This window comes from Limulus polyphemus, unplaced genomic scaffold, assembly GCF_000517525.1.
Source record: "Limulus polyphemus unplaced genomic scaffold, Limulus_polyphemus-2.1.2 Scaffold2712, whole genome shotgun sequence".
Taxonomy (NCBI): domain Eukaryota; kingdom Metazoa; phylum Arthropoda; class Merostomata; order Xiphosura; family Limulidae; genus Limulus; species Limulus polyphemus.
Window position 1 is genome coordinate 102843 of NW_013668322.1, and position 18092 is coordinate 120934.

Consider the following 18092-nt stretch of genomic DNA (forward strand, 5'->3'; position numbering starts at 1 on the left):
ATATATATATATATATATATATATTTTTTAATTATAATAAATAATTAAAAACAACGTTTTATATTTACACAATAAAAACTTTATTGAAGCCATACGGCTTCCACTTTAAAATATCTCTCTACAAGTATATGTTTCGACGTGATCTATGAAGATCTATATAGAGGGTAGTTCAATTTGGGAAAGCTATTCTGTGAAAAAGAGGTAAGATGTATTGAAAAAAATATCTAGGTATAACTACTTTATGATTTCTGAAGTCTTATCCATTGCAATAGCCTAGAAATTAAGTGCACAGTTTGAAATAATGAATTAACATTTACTACATTATTGATTATAACTAGAAAAACATAAGCAGAATTTCAAGCAGTAAGTGGTAAATTTCTATAAGAAAATACTGATCAAAATGTTTTCATGAAATTACTTCTATTAAACTAAAATTCTGATCAGAATTAAACTAATCAGGTTGCAAGTTTCTTAATAAGAATAAGTATAATTAATCATTACATAGATCATAACATGAGGCTTTTATGTGATGAACAGTATCACATTCATGGGTGGTACATAAAGTTCCAAATTTTAAATTTTATGTAAAGAAAAGTATATAAAATAAATAACATCATATTTATTGAAATTGTCCTCAGTGCTGTAAAATATATAGTATAAAACTAAGAAGTATTACAGTAGGTAAGCTAATCATGTTTCATCAGCTTATGCATTATAAACCATAAGTTTTATAGCTTGCTTGTCACAATTAAGTAACTTATAATCTTTTGTCAATAAAAAAAAATTGTTGTTTTTGAAAACAATTATAATCTTAATGTTTCCTAGATTGTTCATAGGCTTAAAATATCTATTACTAGTATCATTGTTCACTCTTTTAATGTATCTGAACAACTCGTGTGTTAAAAACACTACAAGTTTAACGAAAAAAAACACTTATCTACTTATCTATGCACATACTAATGAAGTCAACTGATGCATACCATTATCAACATACATATGCATTATTTACCAGAATCTCCAAGGCTGACATAATTAATTCATATCATGGATATCCAATGAATAGCATACTTTAGTGCTTAAAATACAATCAAAATATATCATAAATACTTTGCCTTAAAACATGCTATGTGTACAGAACTGTATTTGTTTTTTTACCACGTTCCTCTTAATCAGTTCATTACATGTTTTAAATCAAAACAATGTAAAAATACCACTTTAAATTTACTTTTTATCTGATAGGTGTCATTGGCCAGGAAGTCTTTCATTCAATACCAAACTCATCAGCTGAGATGGACATGATGGCAGTATTCAAAATGCTATTTTACCTGCAGTGCAAAACATGCCATATTACAGGTTCATATTACAGGTACTAAACAAAAGGCTTCCTGGGTATTGATGTGTGGCAAACAAAAACTGACTTAAAATGCAAGTTTTCATGTCCATGATTTGAAATCTGTAACAGGCATATTAAGTGGAATGTTGAAACATTTTCTGCAGTCTAGTGTGATTTTTCTCAATAATATTAGATCTGCTATTTCCATTTAATACTTCACTGGCTTTCAGTGTTTAAAAGCACAACAGCATATTTGTGTTAGTATAAAACCATGTTTTTTTTTTAATTCTAATACATAAAAGTTAACATTTTCTTACACTGAAAATGTATTTCTAATAGGTACTTACCAATTCTCAAACAAAGCTATCTCAATCTTCTTTTTGTCCTCTTAAGCATTGCTAAAAAATTTTTGCACTCAGTACACCAGTCTATATGCTCCATCAATTTCACACCATTTCTGAACGTGTACATATCATGTGACTACTCTCCACCAAAAGTATTGCACCACCTATACTAGCACAGCCAGCTCCCTCTGCTATTCCCTCACAATCTTCACTTTCTAGAATTGGCAGGCTCTAAAAGAAGAACACCAGCAGAAGGGAGGAAGGGTCTGAGAGGAGATAAGTAGCTATCTAAATTACATTTTCTGTGTAAGAAAAATGTGAACTTCTGATACAGTTTTACCTTCTCTTACACAAAGCTAAAATCCCATACTGCAAAGGTAGAGAGGCCAGTTTAGGCACATAACATTGAAACCAAGAGGAAAGCGACTGGACAGAATGAATGGGTGTGCTCTGAGATGAAAACGAAGCACACTTGTGAGGTACCACCCTACTTATAGAACACATATGCTCTTCACCATTGAAGTATGAAATGAATCTGATAGTGGTGGAAAAAACAATGTCACAAGTGCAATTTGTTCTGAGAGATGCAATTCATAGTAAAATATAAACCAACTTAGCTATGTACATACACAACCTCAACCGGATAGACAAGGTTCCATAACTCGTCCTCAGCACTGGGAGGTTGAGGTCCAAAAACAATAAAAACAATAATATTGTATCATAAACATAATAGCTAGGGCATGTGAACTGTGTTACATATACTCATCAACCCTAACAGTAAATAAACAGAGTGTCATACATCAAGCAACCGGAATTATAAAGAGGAAATTAGCTTTTGGCCAAAACCAGACAAACTCCCAAAGCCACTGTAGGAGCAAGAAGTATAACAAACCAAACCTGGCATTACAGGGTTGTAGCATTGCTCAACTCAATTGTAAGAACAGAGTGATATCTGTAACTAGTATTACAAGCAGAAATTATAAATCACTAAATGTAAATGCATGGAAGAGACATCCTGCATTTGGAATTATGAGGACGACATGGAGCATTCGCTCAACCATAGGAACAATGTACATACATCCTATTGCCAGTATTATGAGGCTGACAAAATTCCCCCAAACTCAACGATAGGAGCAAGGAAAGAACCTCCTGCAACCAGAATTAGTGAGAAAAGGGGCCTCTACTGCACACAACAGTGTCATCCCAAACCAGCACAGTTTGGACCTGCTCCAACTGACAGCTGTCCATCTGTGAAAAAATTCAGGTAAAATGGAAGAAGGGAAACCAGCTTTGCCCTCTTCTCACTGAGTGTATAATTGTGAGTATGTAAGGTAAATCAAATTTCCAATCTCACTAAGAAGGAAACCTCCCTGGTCCACCATCCCAGCAACTGGGAACTGGTAATAACTCCCGTGCTTTACTGGAAGAAAAAAAAACACGGAAGTAAACAGTGGGAAGTCCAGAGGAATGTCACACTGCAAAAAATGCAATGTGTGTCTGCTTTACTCTTTACTGAGTGAAACTTACTGATATCTAGAGACTATGTTATACTGTTGAGTATGCTATCAGTGGTCTTGCTGAACATTTCATTTCTACAGTGAGCATTATAGTGGAATCAATAAATAGTGCGGGTTTGAGGCAAAGCATACCTGACCAGGCAATGGCTGCCACAAAATGGGATACCATTATCAGTGGTAAAACTGAGGGTTGTTGAAAATAAAAACTTAAATGAAAGGAAGTGATAAGACATATCCCGGGCAAAGACAAATGGACATGTGTAGAATATCCATGGGAGGGAGACAATATCCACCTGAGGAAGACACAACCAGATCATGCAGATAATGAACAATGAAGATACTGGAAGTAGTTCACATTCTGGCCTGAATGATCTCCTCCAAAGGACAGTGAAGGCGAGCAGCCAAAGACATGGTAATATGATGAATTTGATGAGAAGGAACATCATGGAGATGGTGACCTTCCATGGATGAGTCCAAATATGCCAGCCTAACAAGTTAGCAAACCCAACCAGTTAGCATGAATGGGATAGATCACAAGAAAAGGAAGGCTTCCAGGAAATAAAGAGTCAAGAACGTGAACCTTGAAAGGAGGCAGTATGTGCCACATATCACCATAAGGAGCGAACTGGACAAAGAAGCCAATCAGGATCTGAATGGAATACAGGTGGGAGATGGTAGGTAACAAAATGGGTGTGAAAGCCAAACCACCTTCTTGGGTAGCATAAGTCTTAGGGAAGAAGGACAGCTTGAGATATAATAGGACAGAAGAGGAATGGTTGAGGATGTAGGTAAAGTTAATGGCATAAATATCTGATCGACAACATCCACAAGCAAGAAGGAGAAGGAAATAGGTCTTGAGGGAGAGATGGTACATGGAACACACATACAAAGATTCAAAGGGTGGGACAGGAAAGGACATAAAGGACCACACTGAGATCCCAATCAGGCAAATCAAAGGAAAATGGAGGATGCATGACTTGAAAGAATCAGAAAAGGAGGGAATTAACAGGGGAAGACAAAACCTTACAAAACTTGGAGAAATGGAAGGTGTTCAATAAGGGTGCCCAATAGACAGAATGGAAGAAAACAAGCCTTTGTCAAACATCCAGGTAAAGAATTGGGAAATATTAGGAATGGAAGGGTGGAAAGGACAGAAGCCATGTTGAATAGACCAAAGGTGGAAGGTATACCACTGTCTTTGGTAAATGGACATGGAAGAAGATCTGATGGAGTGGGAAAGGAAAGATCCAACATGTTGGGTCAGTCCCTGGGTTGAAGCAATGGACCTGACAAAAGCCATGTGTGAAAACAGAGTGTGGTAACGTCTGGATGAACAATGTCCGACTGAAGTTGATTGACTTGAGACCCAGATAGAGGTAAGGGTAGGGGGAGGTTGTACAAATAAAGGTTAGAGCAGAGGGAAGTATGGTTGCACATGCCAATACAAAGCCACAAGTAGGACTAGACACAGAATGGTTTGGATTAAGGATAGAACTCTGGAAAGGAGTCAAATAAGAGGGTAAGCGTAGATGTGATAACCCCTCCAATCTTGACTGAATATGCCCACTCCCAGAGATAGGGTATGGAACGGAAGATCAAAAGGAAGGAAGTTTGGTATTCCAGTGGTTGGTGAAAGCATTAATATGAGGTGTTTCCAGCTGAGAACACACTCACAAAAAGACCTGTGGATCAAGGGACCACTCTGTGAGGAAAATCTTGTTGGGTCAAGATAAACAATCCACAATCAGATTCAGGACACCTGGAACATGGCAAGCTAAGACCACCATGTGATACTGTGGGCCCAGAAAAGAAGATCCAAGGTCTGAAAGCAAAGAGACCTGGGTTTGGTAACCCCCTTGCTTGGTGATATAAGTGATCATTGTGAAGTTGTTAGAGTGTACCATAACCATCCTCCCCTGCAGAAAAGGAAGAAAGTGGGACAAAGCTCAACAAACCACCATAAGTTTGAGAATGTTGATATGGAGAGAAGACTCCTCGACTGACCAGAGACTAGAAATCTCCCGAGTGTCTAGGTAAGCACCCCAACCCTCTGAAGATACATCTGTGAACAGATGTAAATCCAGACAAAGTGTAGGAAGCAGAACCCCTGCCATGGTCTGGTCACCAAGCCAGGTTGGCCCCGATTGGCAAAGGAAGGGTAAAAGGGTGGTCCAAGGGATCTGAGTAGAAGTTCCATTGATCAAGGAGTTTCCACTGAAGGGAACACTTATGAGCTCCAAGGAAGCCCACATCCCCAAAAGAGATAAAACCTCTCGAAGTGTGAGAGAATGTGAGGTGAGGGTCTTGTGCACTATTTGTTCTATATCCCAAATACAAAGAGAAGGCTGGTCCTGACTGATGCTGGAATTGAAGATAACCCCAAATGAACAAGGTATTGAGTGGGGGTAAGAATGGACCTCTCCACCTTTATCAGGAATCCCACCCATGCTGCTTCTTGTAGGAGCAGACAAGTGTGGCCTCTGGACTGTGAATGGGATGAAGCGAGCATAAGCCAATATTCCATGTAATGAGGAGTGCAAAGTCCCATCAAGTGAAGATGTCAGGCAACAGTTTTTACCACCTGACAAAACACATAAGGAGCCGAGGTTAGTCCAAACTGTATGATCCTAAACTGGAACACTCGACTTCTAGCTATAAATAACTATCAATGATGTGGGTACTATGGGGATGAACTCCGAAATGTAGAGTACAAAGAGAAAAATTGGATTCTAGTATCACAAACGTAAGAAACATAGCCGAAGCAAAGCTCAGCCGCATCAACGGGTAAAAAACAATCACATCAGCGATGTAGCAATGCAAAAAATTAAGTCCTACACTAACACAACTTGGGATTATGAGGCACAAAGTTAACAATGACAAAAAAAAATTAAAATAGAACAATGAATTAGATGTTACTAGTAGGAATGATATGTAAAGTACAGAATATTTAAACATACCTAGTTGACAAAGTACTCATTAATATTGAACTGACAAAACATTAAAATTTACCTGGTCTACAAAATACACAATAATAACAAACATGTAAACCGACTAAAATTACCTATAAAACAAAGTAACAATTAATATCTAACTTGCAATAAATTTAAATTAACTTAGACGACAAAAACACATAAATATCTAACTTACGAAAGTCTGAGCACTGTTGACATGAAATACTTAATTCTTCCGTGTATAAAGAAAGATAAAGCCACACAAAGGGCATCTGAGCCACACCTACCAAGGGTATCAAAACCAGTTGTGAAGTGTACAAGTCAAAAACTTACCACTGATCCACTGGGAGATCTGGAAGCAATAGGAAGAACAAATCTCCACTAAAGTGAACAATGTAGAGGCACAGCAATAGTAGCAGGAAAGAGAAAACTAGCAAAATCAGCCTCATCTCAAACATACAGAAAAAACTGAATATGTGTTGACCTGAGTAACCAGCTGTAAAAAAGGGTGTGGAAGGTGAAATCTCCTGAAGAGGTGTTGAGTGTGACAGATCTAAATAAGAAGATGCCAGAAAATGAGAGTCCAAATTGTCTTCTCCTTGATTGTATTCTTCCTCAGCAACATTGTCAGGTTAAAAAGGGAAAGAAATTGCTGGCAAATCTAGCTCCCTGAAAATTAAAGCCTTATACCTCCTCTGCAGATAAAGTCGATACATTGAGTTGCAAATTCATACAAAGTTCTGGTATAATTCGGTTACAAAAAATAAATGCAAAAAAAAATACAATTGAATGCAAACACAGTAAAACTGTTGAAAAAAAATTTAACTAGCAAATGAGCACAATCATAAATGGTAGCCACATGCAAAAAAAAACACACGTCTGAACAAAGCTGTGCCAATCGAGAAAGTAAGGATTGAGTGGGAATAGCTGCATCAATATAGGTGGTGCAATACTGTTGGTGGAGAGCAGTCACATGATATGTACATGTTCAAAAAATGGCAAGAAATTGATTGGGTATATAAACAGCTGCATTGAGCATGAAAATTTTAGATGGCAGAACGAAGATCGAGATAACTTTGTGTTAGAAGAGGTAAGTACATATTGGCTCCTTTTTCTTCGATACAGTTTCTATTAATGTACAGACTACAGAATGTTTATGCATTTTTGCACTAAAAAATGGCTAATTCATATAGTTTAAGAGCAATCTGTAAACTACTTTTTGCTGGATAAAACATAATAATTACTGCAAACTCTATAAACCTTGTTATTAAGATGTTTAAAACCCAATTATGTTAATTTTAATTTGATTTCTCAGGTTTCAAGGATTAATTCAATTTTGTTTACAAAAAATGCTTACATTTTCAGGAGGGTAAAAGGTTTGTTAATACTACCAGTGGTCATCTTAAAACCTTTTAACAATATTTTATTCACTCTACCATCTGAAAAAAATATTGCTTTCACAATATACACAATATCAGTTAGAAGAAGAAATGTACTTAATTTTTTTTTAGTTTTTAAACAAACTGAACAAAAACTTACTCTTTTCTTAAAACCAAAATAAGCACCAACAAAGGTGAGAGGCAGAGAAATTCCAAACCAAAGAGCCAACAAAGCAAGCAGAGTGGTGAATGGGACTGCAGCAGAGCTTCCCTTTGCCCACAGGATAAGATTCATGATGAAGAACAAACCAAATACCAGTCTAAATAAAAAAATGTTACACAATGATAATCTTTGATTATATTTTGTTATTCAATAGTTGAACTTCATACGGCATCAGAAAGCCACTATATTTATTCAAAGTAATACATTTTAATTACAAATATTTTAACAGTCTCTGTTGTGAAAGCTGCATGTCTTTTAATAAATAAATTTAATCATTATATTCAAATGAGTTAGATATTTTCATTAGATCCTGATACTGAGTTTCAATAAAAGTAAAATAAAAGTCATTATTCTTGTCCAACAATTTAAATAGTGGTAGATATGCTGCTGTCAATTTGATGCAGATGGTTTGTTCCTATAACTACTTTTCCATCATTTTAACAAACAAATGTAATGATTGTACTTTTCTAAAAAAAAAGTCCTTTTACGTACAACTCTATGAACAACAACCATATAACACAAACTTCTCTTGTTGGTGAAACCGGTTTATTCAAGAAAGTAATTTATATGTATCTTTAGTATTAAAAAAAAGCATGTTCTTTATTAATGAATATAGCAAATACAGAAATATACTTAACAAAGTAATTTATATTCACTATGGACAGAGAAATGTGAATAACTTTTCTCAACAAAAAATAGTCTATTTAACAAAGAAAGTGAGCAGTGAACATGATTTTTATTAATGCAAAAAACTGTCTGCTAATAAGGTAATTTATACTTAGTCTAGACAGAGGGACAAGTATGTTAATTAAAGTGAAAAGAAATAAGAAATTGTTTACTTAAAAAAATTACAATTAGCACTGGACAAAGAAGTAAATTTACTCTATTCAATAAAGTACTTTTTTATACAGCAAAGTAACTTATGTTTACCCTGGACAGAGAAGTGATGTCAACAGGACATTAGACTTCCATTTCCCACCATTAAAACCTACAAGACAAGAGACATTTTCTTATGAAGTTATTGACACTATTTTAGAACTAATTTTATTTTCAGTTGCAAGATAGTGATTCCACAGAATGAAGTCAATGAAATAAATAATACTTACATGTTTCAAGGTGTTAGTAAAAGTATGCATATGACTTTTATTTCATTTAGTGAAATTATCAATGAAAATGTATTAACTGGTTAAAAAAAAGGCAACATACTGCTAATGATTTCTGGTTTTTAAATAATAGTTTAATATTAGACCAAATCTTACATATAATTCAATCTCAGGTCAAACTTGAGCTTTCTAAAAGTTAAATTTCAAATCAACAATTTAGTTATGAATCATTTATTGATATTCTTGACTTACTTAATTTTCAAAACTTAAAAAATAAAAATAAATTAATAATTTTATGTCAGCTCTTATCAGTCCACATAGAATCTCAGTAGATAATTATTGTTATACGAACCAACTCTACAGAAATGCAGTTTTTTTCAAAAATAAAACTGTGTTTAAACGTAAAAAACAGTACTAACTAAAATTTATCAGTTTACAGTTATAACAGTGAAATACGTAATCAATAAAATTAGAATTATTATGCATGTAAAATACATCCTGTCAAATGGAAACAGAAAAAAAATCATCAAATGCTTAGCTAATTCCCTCAATTTGATCACAAACATATTTAAAACTGTAGGTTTTTTTTGTTCATTACTAGAAAATTAATGATTAATAATTAATAATTTAAAAAATTAATAATTAAACTACAAAAAATACACTAAATGGAAAAAATTGCTATTATACTTTTATAAATTCTTGCAGAAATATATCCTGCCGGAGTGCCTAGACACACGTACAAAACCTGCAAAAAATAAACATGAAATAAAATAGAGAATTTGTAACATATCTTTTTACATACTAATATCTGGTATAAAACAAAATGAAAGATTAAACATAATTTGTAGCTATGTAACTCGCCACCTATCTTATACATTGTGGTTCCCTGAACCTCATTATTTCTTACCTCCTCCTTCCTTATTCTTTTAATTTATGCAAGATAAGATGAGATTTCACCCAAGTGTCAGAATACATGTGTCACTTTATTAAAAGCTCATCAAATACCTTCTCATGTGTTAGTATAATTAGTTCTTGTTAAAAGAAGCTATCTGTACATGACTTTCAAATTTCTCATATGCATTCTGTTTAGTTCATGAGAAATTTTAGACTTCCTCCTTAATTGCAATCAAAGAGATGTAATAATATATCCTTGTGCACATGCAAAGGATACAGAGTAACTAATCATGTTGTAGGGAAACAACCCAAAAAATAAAGTAAGATCAAACTAACTGGTACAAGTTACTTGTTGAAAATGTGTCCCCTATTAGTTCAAGTGAGACTTTATATTATTTCCTACAGCTCATTACAGTTTGGTATGAATAAAACTACACACATGCAACTCATTCTTGAAGGTTTCCTACGATTATATCATACAGAAAGAGATAAACTTATTTTATTTATGCAATATATATATATTACTATTAATTTAATTGCAGAGAATACAGAAACAAGATTGCTAGTCTAAAAAAAAACAGCATTATCCTGAGCACCAACATTTATTAACTATTACTGATGGCTCTTCCCCTTTTTTTATAACTTGTTTAATTGTAGTGTGGTGAATAATTTATGTATGACTAATTTTAAGCTTGAACAAAACTGGATTACTTATAAAGCAAATATGGTGTCATTAGATAGTTGTAGATAACAGCAGCTTTTATCCAGTGGTTCTCTGTACATTTTCATTCGTTATCTAAAGAAATCATGGACCACTATCTTATCCAGTGATAATTCTGCATAGCAAAGTAGTTTTGCCAATCTGCAATAAATTGCCTAATATACATTTATTTCACCATATTTCCAAATTGTTTATGAACAAATTTCTAATCGAACAACATATTAATTATTTCTGTTGTTTATATCTCAATGGGAAATTTAAAAAGAACTATTAGGATAAATTATATTTTACACTCCACTTTGAGATAACAAACTACATTTAATAACTCAATAACTTTTTACAATTCATGACGTTCCATTTCACCATCCACCACCCAAGATATGCAATGTTACAGGAAATTTGTAACTTACAACAGTTAAAATTAATTATTAAAAACTATGAAATGGGAGTCAAGTACGCATTTGTTTGAGGAATGGTTTTGTAATAACAAACTTTTATATACATCTACGTACTTAATGAATAGTTGTATGTGGAAATTTCTTATAAAAGACATTAAAAAAAGAATAAGTACTTATTAATTAATAATAATAATAAATACAAGTAAGAAAGAAGTAGATTTTGAAAGACCTAAAAAGTTAATATGTATTTTACTTGTATTTTGAATATGATATGCAGTATTTCTACAAACCAGAAATAACTGAATTTAGTTCTTGCAAACTACAGGAAGTTTCAAATAATTTATTTTAACTTGGAAGATGTTGAACATGAAATGTACTCTAGAGATATTCAAATAAATTAAAACCAAATTAACATTAATTGGAAAAGACTACACAAATACATGAAGTTATACCTTACTTTACCATCCATCCCTGGTGATATGTTTTTCATGCCACATAGGAAAAAATCAAAGAATTAGTCTTTTCTGTTTTGCCCATGAGCCTTTATTATCCCAAACTCCCTTCCACCCAAATGCTATTAGAAACCTGAAATTGCTGGATTATGTCTAGGCATGAGCCATACATAGGGAAACTTTATAATTTTATGTATACTAATGCACAAAACTATAAACATTATATGATACCATATAGAAAGTTAATATGAAAAACACATAAGGGAATCCAGTTTTCAAAGTTAACTCACAACTGATGTTTAATGCATGAAAAGCACACTATATGAAATTGATGGAAATTTTATAACAGCATATGTTAAATCCAACACTAGTTTTTCAAATAAATCAATATATAATTACAAGAAATTTACATATCATTGAATAACTCACCATTGCACAAGTCATTAAAGCTCCTCTGTTAGCAGGAGACAAAAAACCAAGACAGGCAAAAACTGGAGGAAGAAAAAAGCCCCATTCATCAACAATACCATGAAATAATAATTACTTGATGATTTAACTGTAGAAGAAGAAGTTGAAGAATAATCATTTACCTCTCAATTACTCAAAACAGATAAACATTTCAATGTACATGGGTACATATACTTGTTTTTTTTTATTAAAGTACCTATCATAACATTAGCATTTGACTTGCTTAACAAGGAAATTTAAAGCATGGACATAAACAAAACATTTAGCAACAACAATTCCTATTGCTCTTACATAGATCTAATAAAAAAAAACACCTTAGGTGTGAAAAAAAAAAAGGTGAAGCCAAAAAAGGATCGAGCGTGCAACTTAAAGGAATGAAATCAAAATTGGTAGCCAAACTAGTAGCTAAACTTATAGCATTGATAAGAATTTTACTAGAAATATTATTTAATTAGTTAACCAGGTCACGTTTTTTGTTCGACTTGAAGCATGATGGTAGGTAAAACAAAATATGCAACCTAGCTAACTACTGAATGGATATTTGCTGTAAAATTCTTATCAATGCTATAAGTCTAGCTACCAGTTTGGCCACCAATTTTGATTTCTTTCCTTTAAGTCACACATTCAATTGATTTTTGTCCACACCATTTTTCACATTAAGGTGCTTTTGATTAGATATCATGACTTTTTGTCAATACACATCAATAAACCACAGCAAGTAAGAAAGTGACACTCGATAGTAGTCAACATTAGCTTTAGATTCGCAACCCTATTATTCAAACAGACCTATACTTTACAGAACCAACCAGATTCTATAAAATATATGGTGGTAGTTTTCTCTCTAAAATAGTTTTAATAACTTCCTTTATAGTAATGCCATGGAAACTAGATAAAAAACAGTTTCTTGTCCTCACCCACATGCACTTGTTACAACTGTATCAAGCATCATTATTCATGCTAATTGCTTAAGCTAATATTATGTGATGATAAATGCTCTTTAGTTAGGAGAATTTCATAAAATTTAGCAAGTTTGTTCTTAAAAGTTGGCAATAAATAATGACTACTAACTGTCCACTCATATGATTCTTTTGAAAACTTGAGCTAGAAACTGCTAATCTAGTTTGCTTGGCCTAACCAATGCTTATGTATCTGCATGTACTTTCACCCTATACTTTTGCTGCTCTAAATCAGCCATCTTTAATCTGAACGATAAAAAACTAAAAATGGTCCACATTAACTCTTAGGTGAAGCTATAGTAAGAATTTTAGACTGACAGATCACGTGACATGCGTGTGCATAAATTTTGGTCAAAATTGAGCAGTTTTTGTGGAATAACATTGCACATGTGGCTTATACTTTTTTAATTATACAAGTTTAATTGCAGGTTTTAGTGCACTAAAGTTGAAAAAAATCCATGAAAGTTATGTATGTTTTTCTATCATATAAAGTTTCCATACTTTCAGTGCAAAGAAAAAAAAGGAAGAAATTCAATCAAAATTGGAGATTTTCTATCTCGTGTATTTCTTAATGGATTCCATTGAAATTTGGTATGTGAAGTAAGGGTCCAGTAGAGCACATCCATTGAAAATATGTGATAGTTTGAATTACCATAGTCTGAGCTACAAATAGTGGAATATTGCTAAACTATCACTCCTGTTAATAACCCACAGTGTGTCCTGCAGGTTGTTTTGGCTGCACGACACACTACCATGTGTCTTGATTATGTAGCGAAATGACTTAGGTCAACACCATACACACACAGGTAAAATACAATTTTCATACCAAAAACTGTTCTACTACACTACACACTGATGTTTTGTGAAATCTTGATTTATGACAAATACAGTTTGAGCCTTGGGACTAGAATAAATTACTATACCAATGGTCTTAATGCCCATTCAAATCAATAATGAATTATGAAGTAAAAACTGGTATTTTAAAACTAAAGCTACAATAAATAAAAACATAAGTTACTTCATATAATCTATGACAACTCTGATATATGAGAATAAAGCTGGTAGTCTCAAAGCTTTAGCAAAATATTTTTCAATAACTAATGCAGGTTCTCAATTCTTATTCACAGGTCCATTAGCAGGTAGAAATTGTTATTTAGGAACAAAATGTTCATCAGTTTAGAAAATCATCTATAATCTTAAAATACTTATGCATGATTTCAAAAACTCTGAACTATGTGCAACAACAACTGGTACTTCAAATATTGAAAATATTATCATCTACTGAAAATGTAAAAACAGGATCAGTTCACCTATATTATCCTTATGCTTTTCACATGTAACCTTTTTATAGGATAAATCTTTATACTGACTAATTTTTAAATATTTTGATTCCAATGTTGGTTCATTCTCCATCTTATTTTCCATATACTTGATATATATTATACCCTTAAATTTTAATTAAGTTTTATCAGTCATTTGACAGTTTTATGTGCTTACTGGAGAGCAGCTCTGTGAAGCACAATTTGTAAGTTCATTTTATGCATAAAGCTTTTCCTGATAAATCAAACATTTTAATAAATTATCCCAGTTTAGACTTCACTGCTTGTGGTTACTCTGATCATCAAACTATTAACTTCTCTAAATCTGACTTCCTCATGTCACATAACCTTTGCCATTTTAAAATTTCAGTCTATCTTTAAATTAAACATGCAAATTTTCAATAAATTTTTCCTGTGGATAATCCATACTGTAAACATGCCATTTTGTAAGTTCAGGGAAACATACTTACTACATTCAAATTGGTCCAAAGTAGTGGGAGTTATATGAAAAATATCTAAACTCAAAGAATACATTCTTGTTATATGTGGCTGAAATATATCGGCACTTGTTCACGAAAGCTCAACTTTGAGTACTTGAGTATATATTATTTTTCAGAGCATTATTTGAATGATAAAACAGGCAATAAAGTATAACTCCCCCACCCCCAGACATTCTCCTTGGATTATTTCAAATCTAGTTAACAACCCAGAACAATACTAAAAAGTCTGGAAATCCACATAATATGTGGAAAATTCTCCTCCCCAAATAATAAATAGTAACAGTTTCCACAACATGATAAAATTTTCACTATAGTTATAAAATTATATTGTAGAATGTGGTAACACTATTGATCAATAATATCATTACTTTTTTTAAGATCTTAACTAACCACACACACACACACACACATACGAACAAAAGATTCTCTGACTCTTTAAATAATTTTTAGTTTGATTTAGATGTCTAAGTATTATGCGACTTTTACAAATTATTTTTAAAATTAAAATACACATATATACACATACATAAATGTTCATAGTCTCTTCAGTACTTTCACCAAACCAATACAACTTCTACATCTTTGATTCAGAATCAAATTTGTAATATGGGAATACATACATAAAGTAATAAGTGTCATGAAGAACACCTGAACTCCACTGCCTAGGAATACAGAAAGAAGCATTCCTTTCCTAGGAGGACGAAAAACATCACCATGCACTAGCTTCCAGCCAAACTCTTCCTGGGCATCATCCTACATACATATCAAAAGATTTAATCTAAAGTCTTCAAAAAATGAAATTTGTTTTCAAAACTGAGTTCCATAATTACACATCAATTTCTGAAAATTACATTACTTACAGTGCACTTTTAAAGGGGAAGTTAGTAAATATAATTTAAAATTAACAGCAACCATGGTGTAAAAGATACTTTCAAACTTTCATAGAAATCTCTCTTCATTCTGAAAACAGTGACCCTTCCACTGTGTTGTGCCACAGAATCTAAAGTATCTATCCTCCTTTCTCTATATCTCCACACAAATGAAATGCTCTTTGCTATGCATATAAAGCATCCCAGAGAAAACCTTCAGATTTCTTGTGATTATGTGTTGCGTAGATAATGACTTTATCATTAAGAAGCTTCCCTCATCATCCCAAAAAAACCAAATCAGCAAATATCAGAAAAGCCACAAGGTTTATCCCAAATACATTTTAAACACTGATTGGATGTCAGAAAAGTGTATGCTGCATGAATAAATTATATAAGTTAGAACAGTAGATCTAAAGATGTGCAAGCAATTCTTGAGTGTCTTAAAAGATTTATGAATATCTTATCACAATGCACAAGATTTTCTGGTGAAAACATAAACCACCTGTTTTAATGGGTTTAAACTATGATAAGCACAGGGAATAAACAATGTTGCTAGAGTCAAGGAGTTGAAATAGAAGTTTAATATTTTTGAAAAAAATAAACAAAATCTTTAAGATTAAATATGATGAAATTTAATGAAATATCTTTTGATATCATGGCAGCAAAGTAATAAACTTATAGGGAAAAGTATTCATTACTTGCCACTACACACTATGTTATAGCAATACCGAATGTTGCACTTTTTAGGATTGACATAAATTCTTTTGTTTTCCTTCAATCTCAAATTAAAAACTGTGTACCTGTATGCCTTTAGAAATGCTGCTTTAATATCTCATATACAGATATATTACAAGTTCTTATATTTTTAAGAACGATTTGTGATGGAAAACTACTACATTATATTCTAATATCCATTTACTTTATATAACCCAACATTAAGGGATGAGAAAATAATCATTAGTATTCTTTGATTAAACTTAATGATCTTTCATCTAAGCACATGTACCTACCCCAGAGTCTATCTGATTATAGCGAGCAATATCTTTATGTAGAGTACGAAGAAGAATCATAGCAACCATGCCAGTCAGGAACAGGACAATCACTAGCGAATTCAATATACTAAAATAAATAAATAAAAAACAATGATCAAACACAGAATTAAAAGGAACATAAACTACACTAAATATTAGTGATTAAAACTGTCAGATAGTTTTCAAGTTTTAACTTTAACATCAGGTTTACACTACAACTGCATTATTAAATTTAAAATTTACTCAAGCTTGTTTCCTTTTTTTTTCTTTAATTAAGACTGTTTGTATATAAACTTAAAATTTGATAATTCCTTAAATGGAAATATTTCCTCTTTTTTGGAAGTTTACAAGTGGCATCAAAAATCTAGGTTTTTCTTACTAACACAAAATATATTTATAAACATGTAAGCGTCATTTGAAACTAGTATCTTGTGTATAATCAAAATGTTTGGTAAACACTGATTTGAAAAATGGAAAATTGGTTGCATATACTATGATAAAGGCCTCAAAAATGAATCATATAACCTCAAAAGTTTTAACCACATGAAAGCAACATGTTTAGCCCACTTGTGTGCTTGTACTTTGGTACACTTCTCCCATAATATCCAGCAAAAGAGGAGCTTGAACACAATATAACTGTTAAAATCCAAGCCAAGCACTAGAGTGTACCACTCAGGAGCACAGCTATAGGAGAAAGAGGTGAATACCCCAATATATTAATAAATTTAAAAGGTCCACTATCTTATAATTTTCTTTATATAAATGCTTGAATTATGTTAATTATTTAAATCCTTAGAGTAGAACGAAAGGTTATTTTTTAGAAATAGACTCCCCCCCCCCACACACACACACACACCATAGTGCTGGCTATGCCCCTGACACTCTGTTACTAGCAGGTATATTTTTTGTGTGCATTTTTATATATTTATCTGAGTTGTATAAGAACACATATATAACATAAAAATGAGACATAATGGAGTAATAAGATTTATGTTAACCAGTTACAAAACTGGATAAATCCAAATACCAAATACATAGAAAAATGTTAAGCAAAACATTTCTTTTTGTGCATTTGATGTCATAATAATTCTTTTGTGTTATAAATATAACATATATATATATATATATAGGATCCCAGTTATACAAAACTTAAAGGAAGGATATAGTATAATGAAATAAGAAAACAAAAACAGAAATCCTGAATATCTAAAGAAAGGATATTTTATATGCCTTAAACACAACATATTTGCACAACTATGTCTTCTGCTATTCCAGTTCAATTAAGTATGAGCACAAACCTAAATAAAAATAAAGAAATCACCTCTTTTATACTTCACCTTACATAAAGTATAATGCTAGAATTAAAAAAATTGATGTAATTCAAAAAAATAAATTTCTGCCTTAAACAAAAAAACACACGGTAGGCTTGCTACTTACACAGCTCATTTAAGACACATTTATCATTAAGTATGGTAGTACTAAATAATATGGATCATGATGAAACAAAATGGTGGCCATTAAAATCACCCAGTTAAAACCACTCTTAAAATTAAAATCATAAATAATACTCAATGTTAAACTGGTACACAATTAAAAACATTTAAGTAAATAAAATGTTTTTAATTGTGTACCAG

At 32.4% G+C, this 18092-nt stretch overlaps 1 protein-coding gene across 1 annotated transcript in view; it reads right to left on the bottom strand.

Annotated features, from left to right (window-relative positions):
* LOC106467703 (transmembrane 9 superfamily member 2-like) overlaps positions 1-18092 on the bottom strand; it is a 58755-nt gene that overhangs the window by 9934 nt on the left and 30729 nt on the right. The window contains exons 9-14 of the mRNA XM_013928080.2: positions 16438-16546; positions 15179-15311; positions 11745-11806; positions 9538-9595; positions 8678-8735; positions 7685-7844 (exon numbers count right to left, since the gene is read on the bottom strand). Of these exons, the coding sequence (XP_013783534.1) occupies positions 7685-7844; positions 8678-8735; positions 9538-9595; positions 11745-11806; positions 15179-15311; positions 16438-16546 (580 nt within the window). The remainder of the gene's footprint in view (positions 1-7684; positions 7845-8677; positions 8736-9537; positions 9596-11744; positions 11807-15178; positions 15312-16437; positions 16547-18092) is intronic.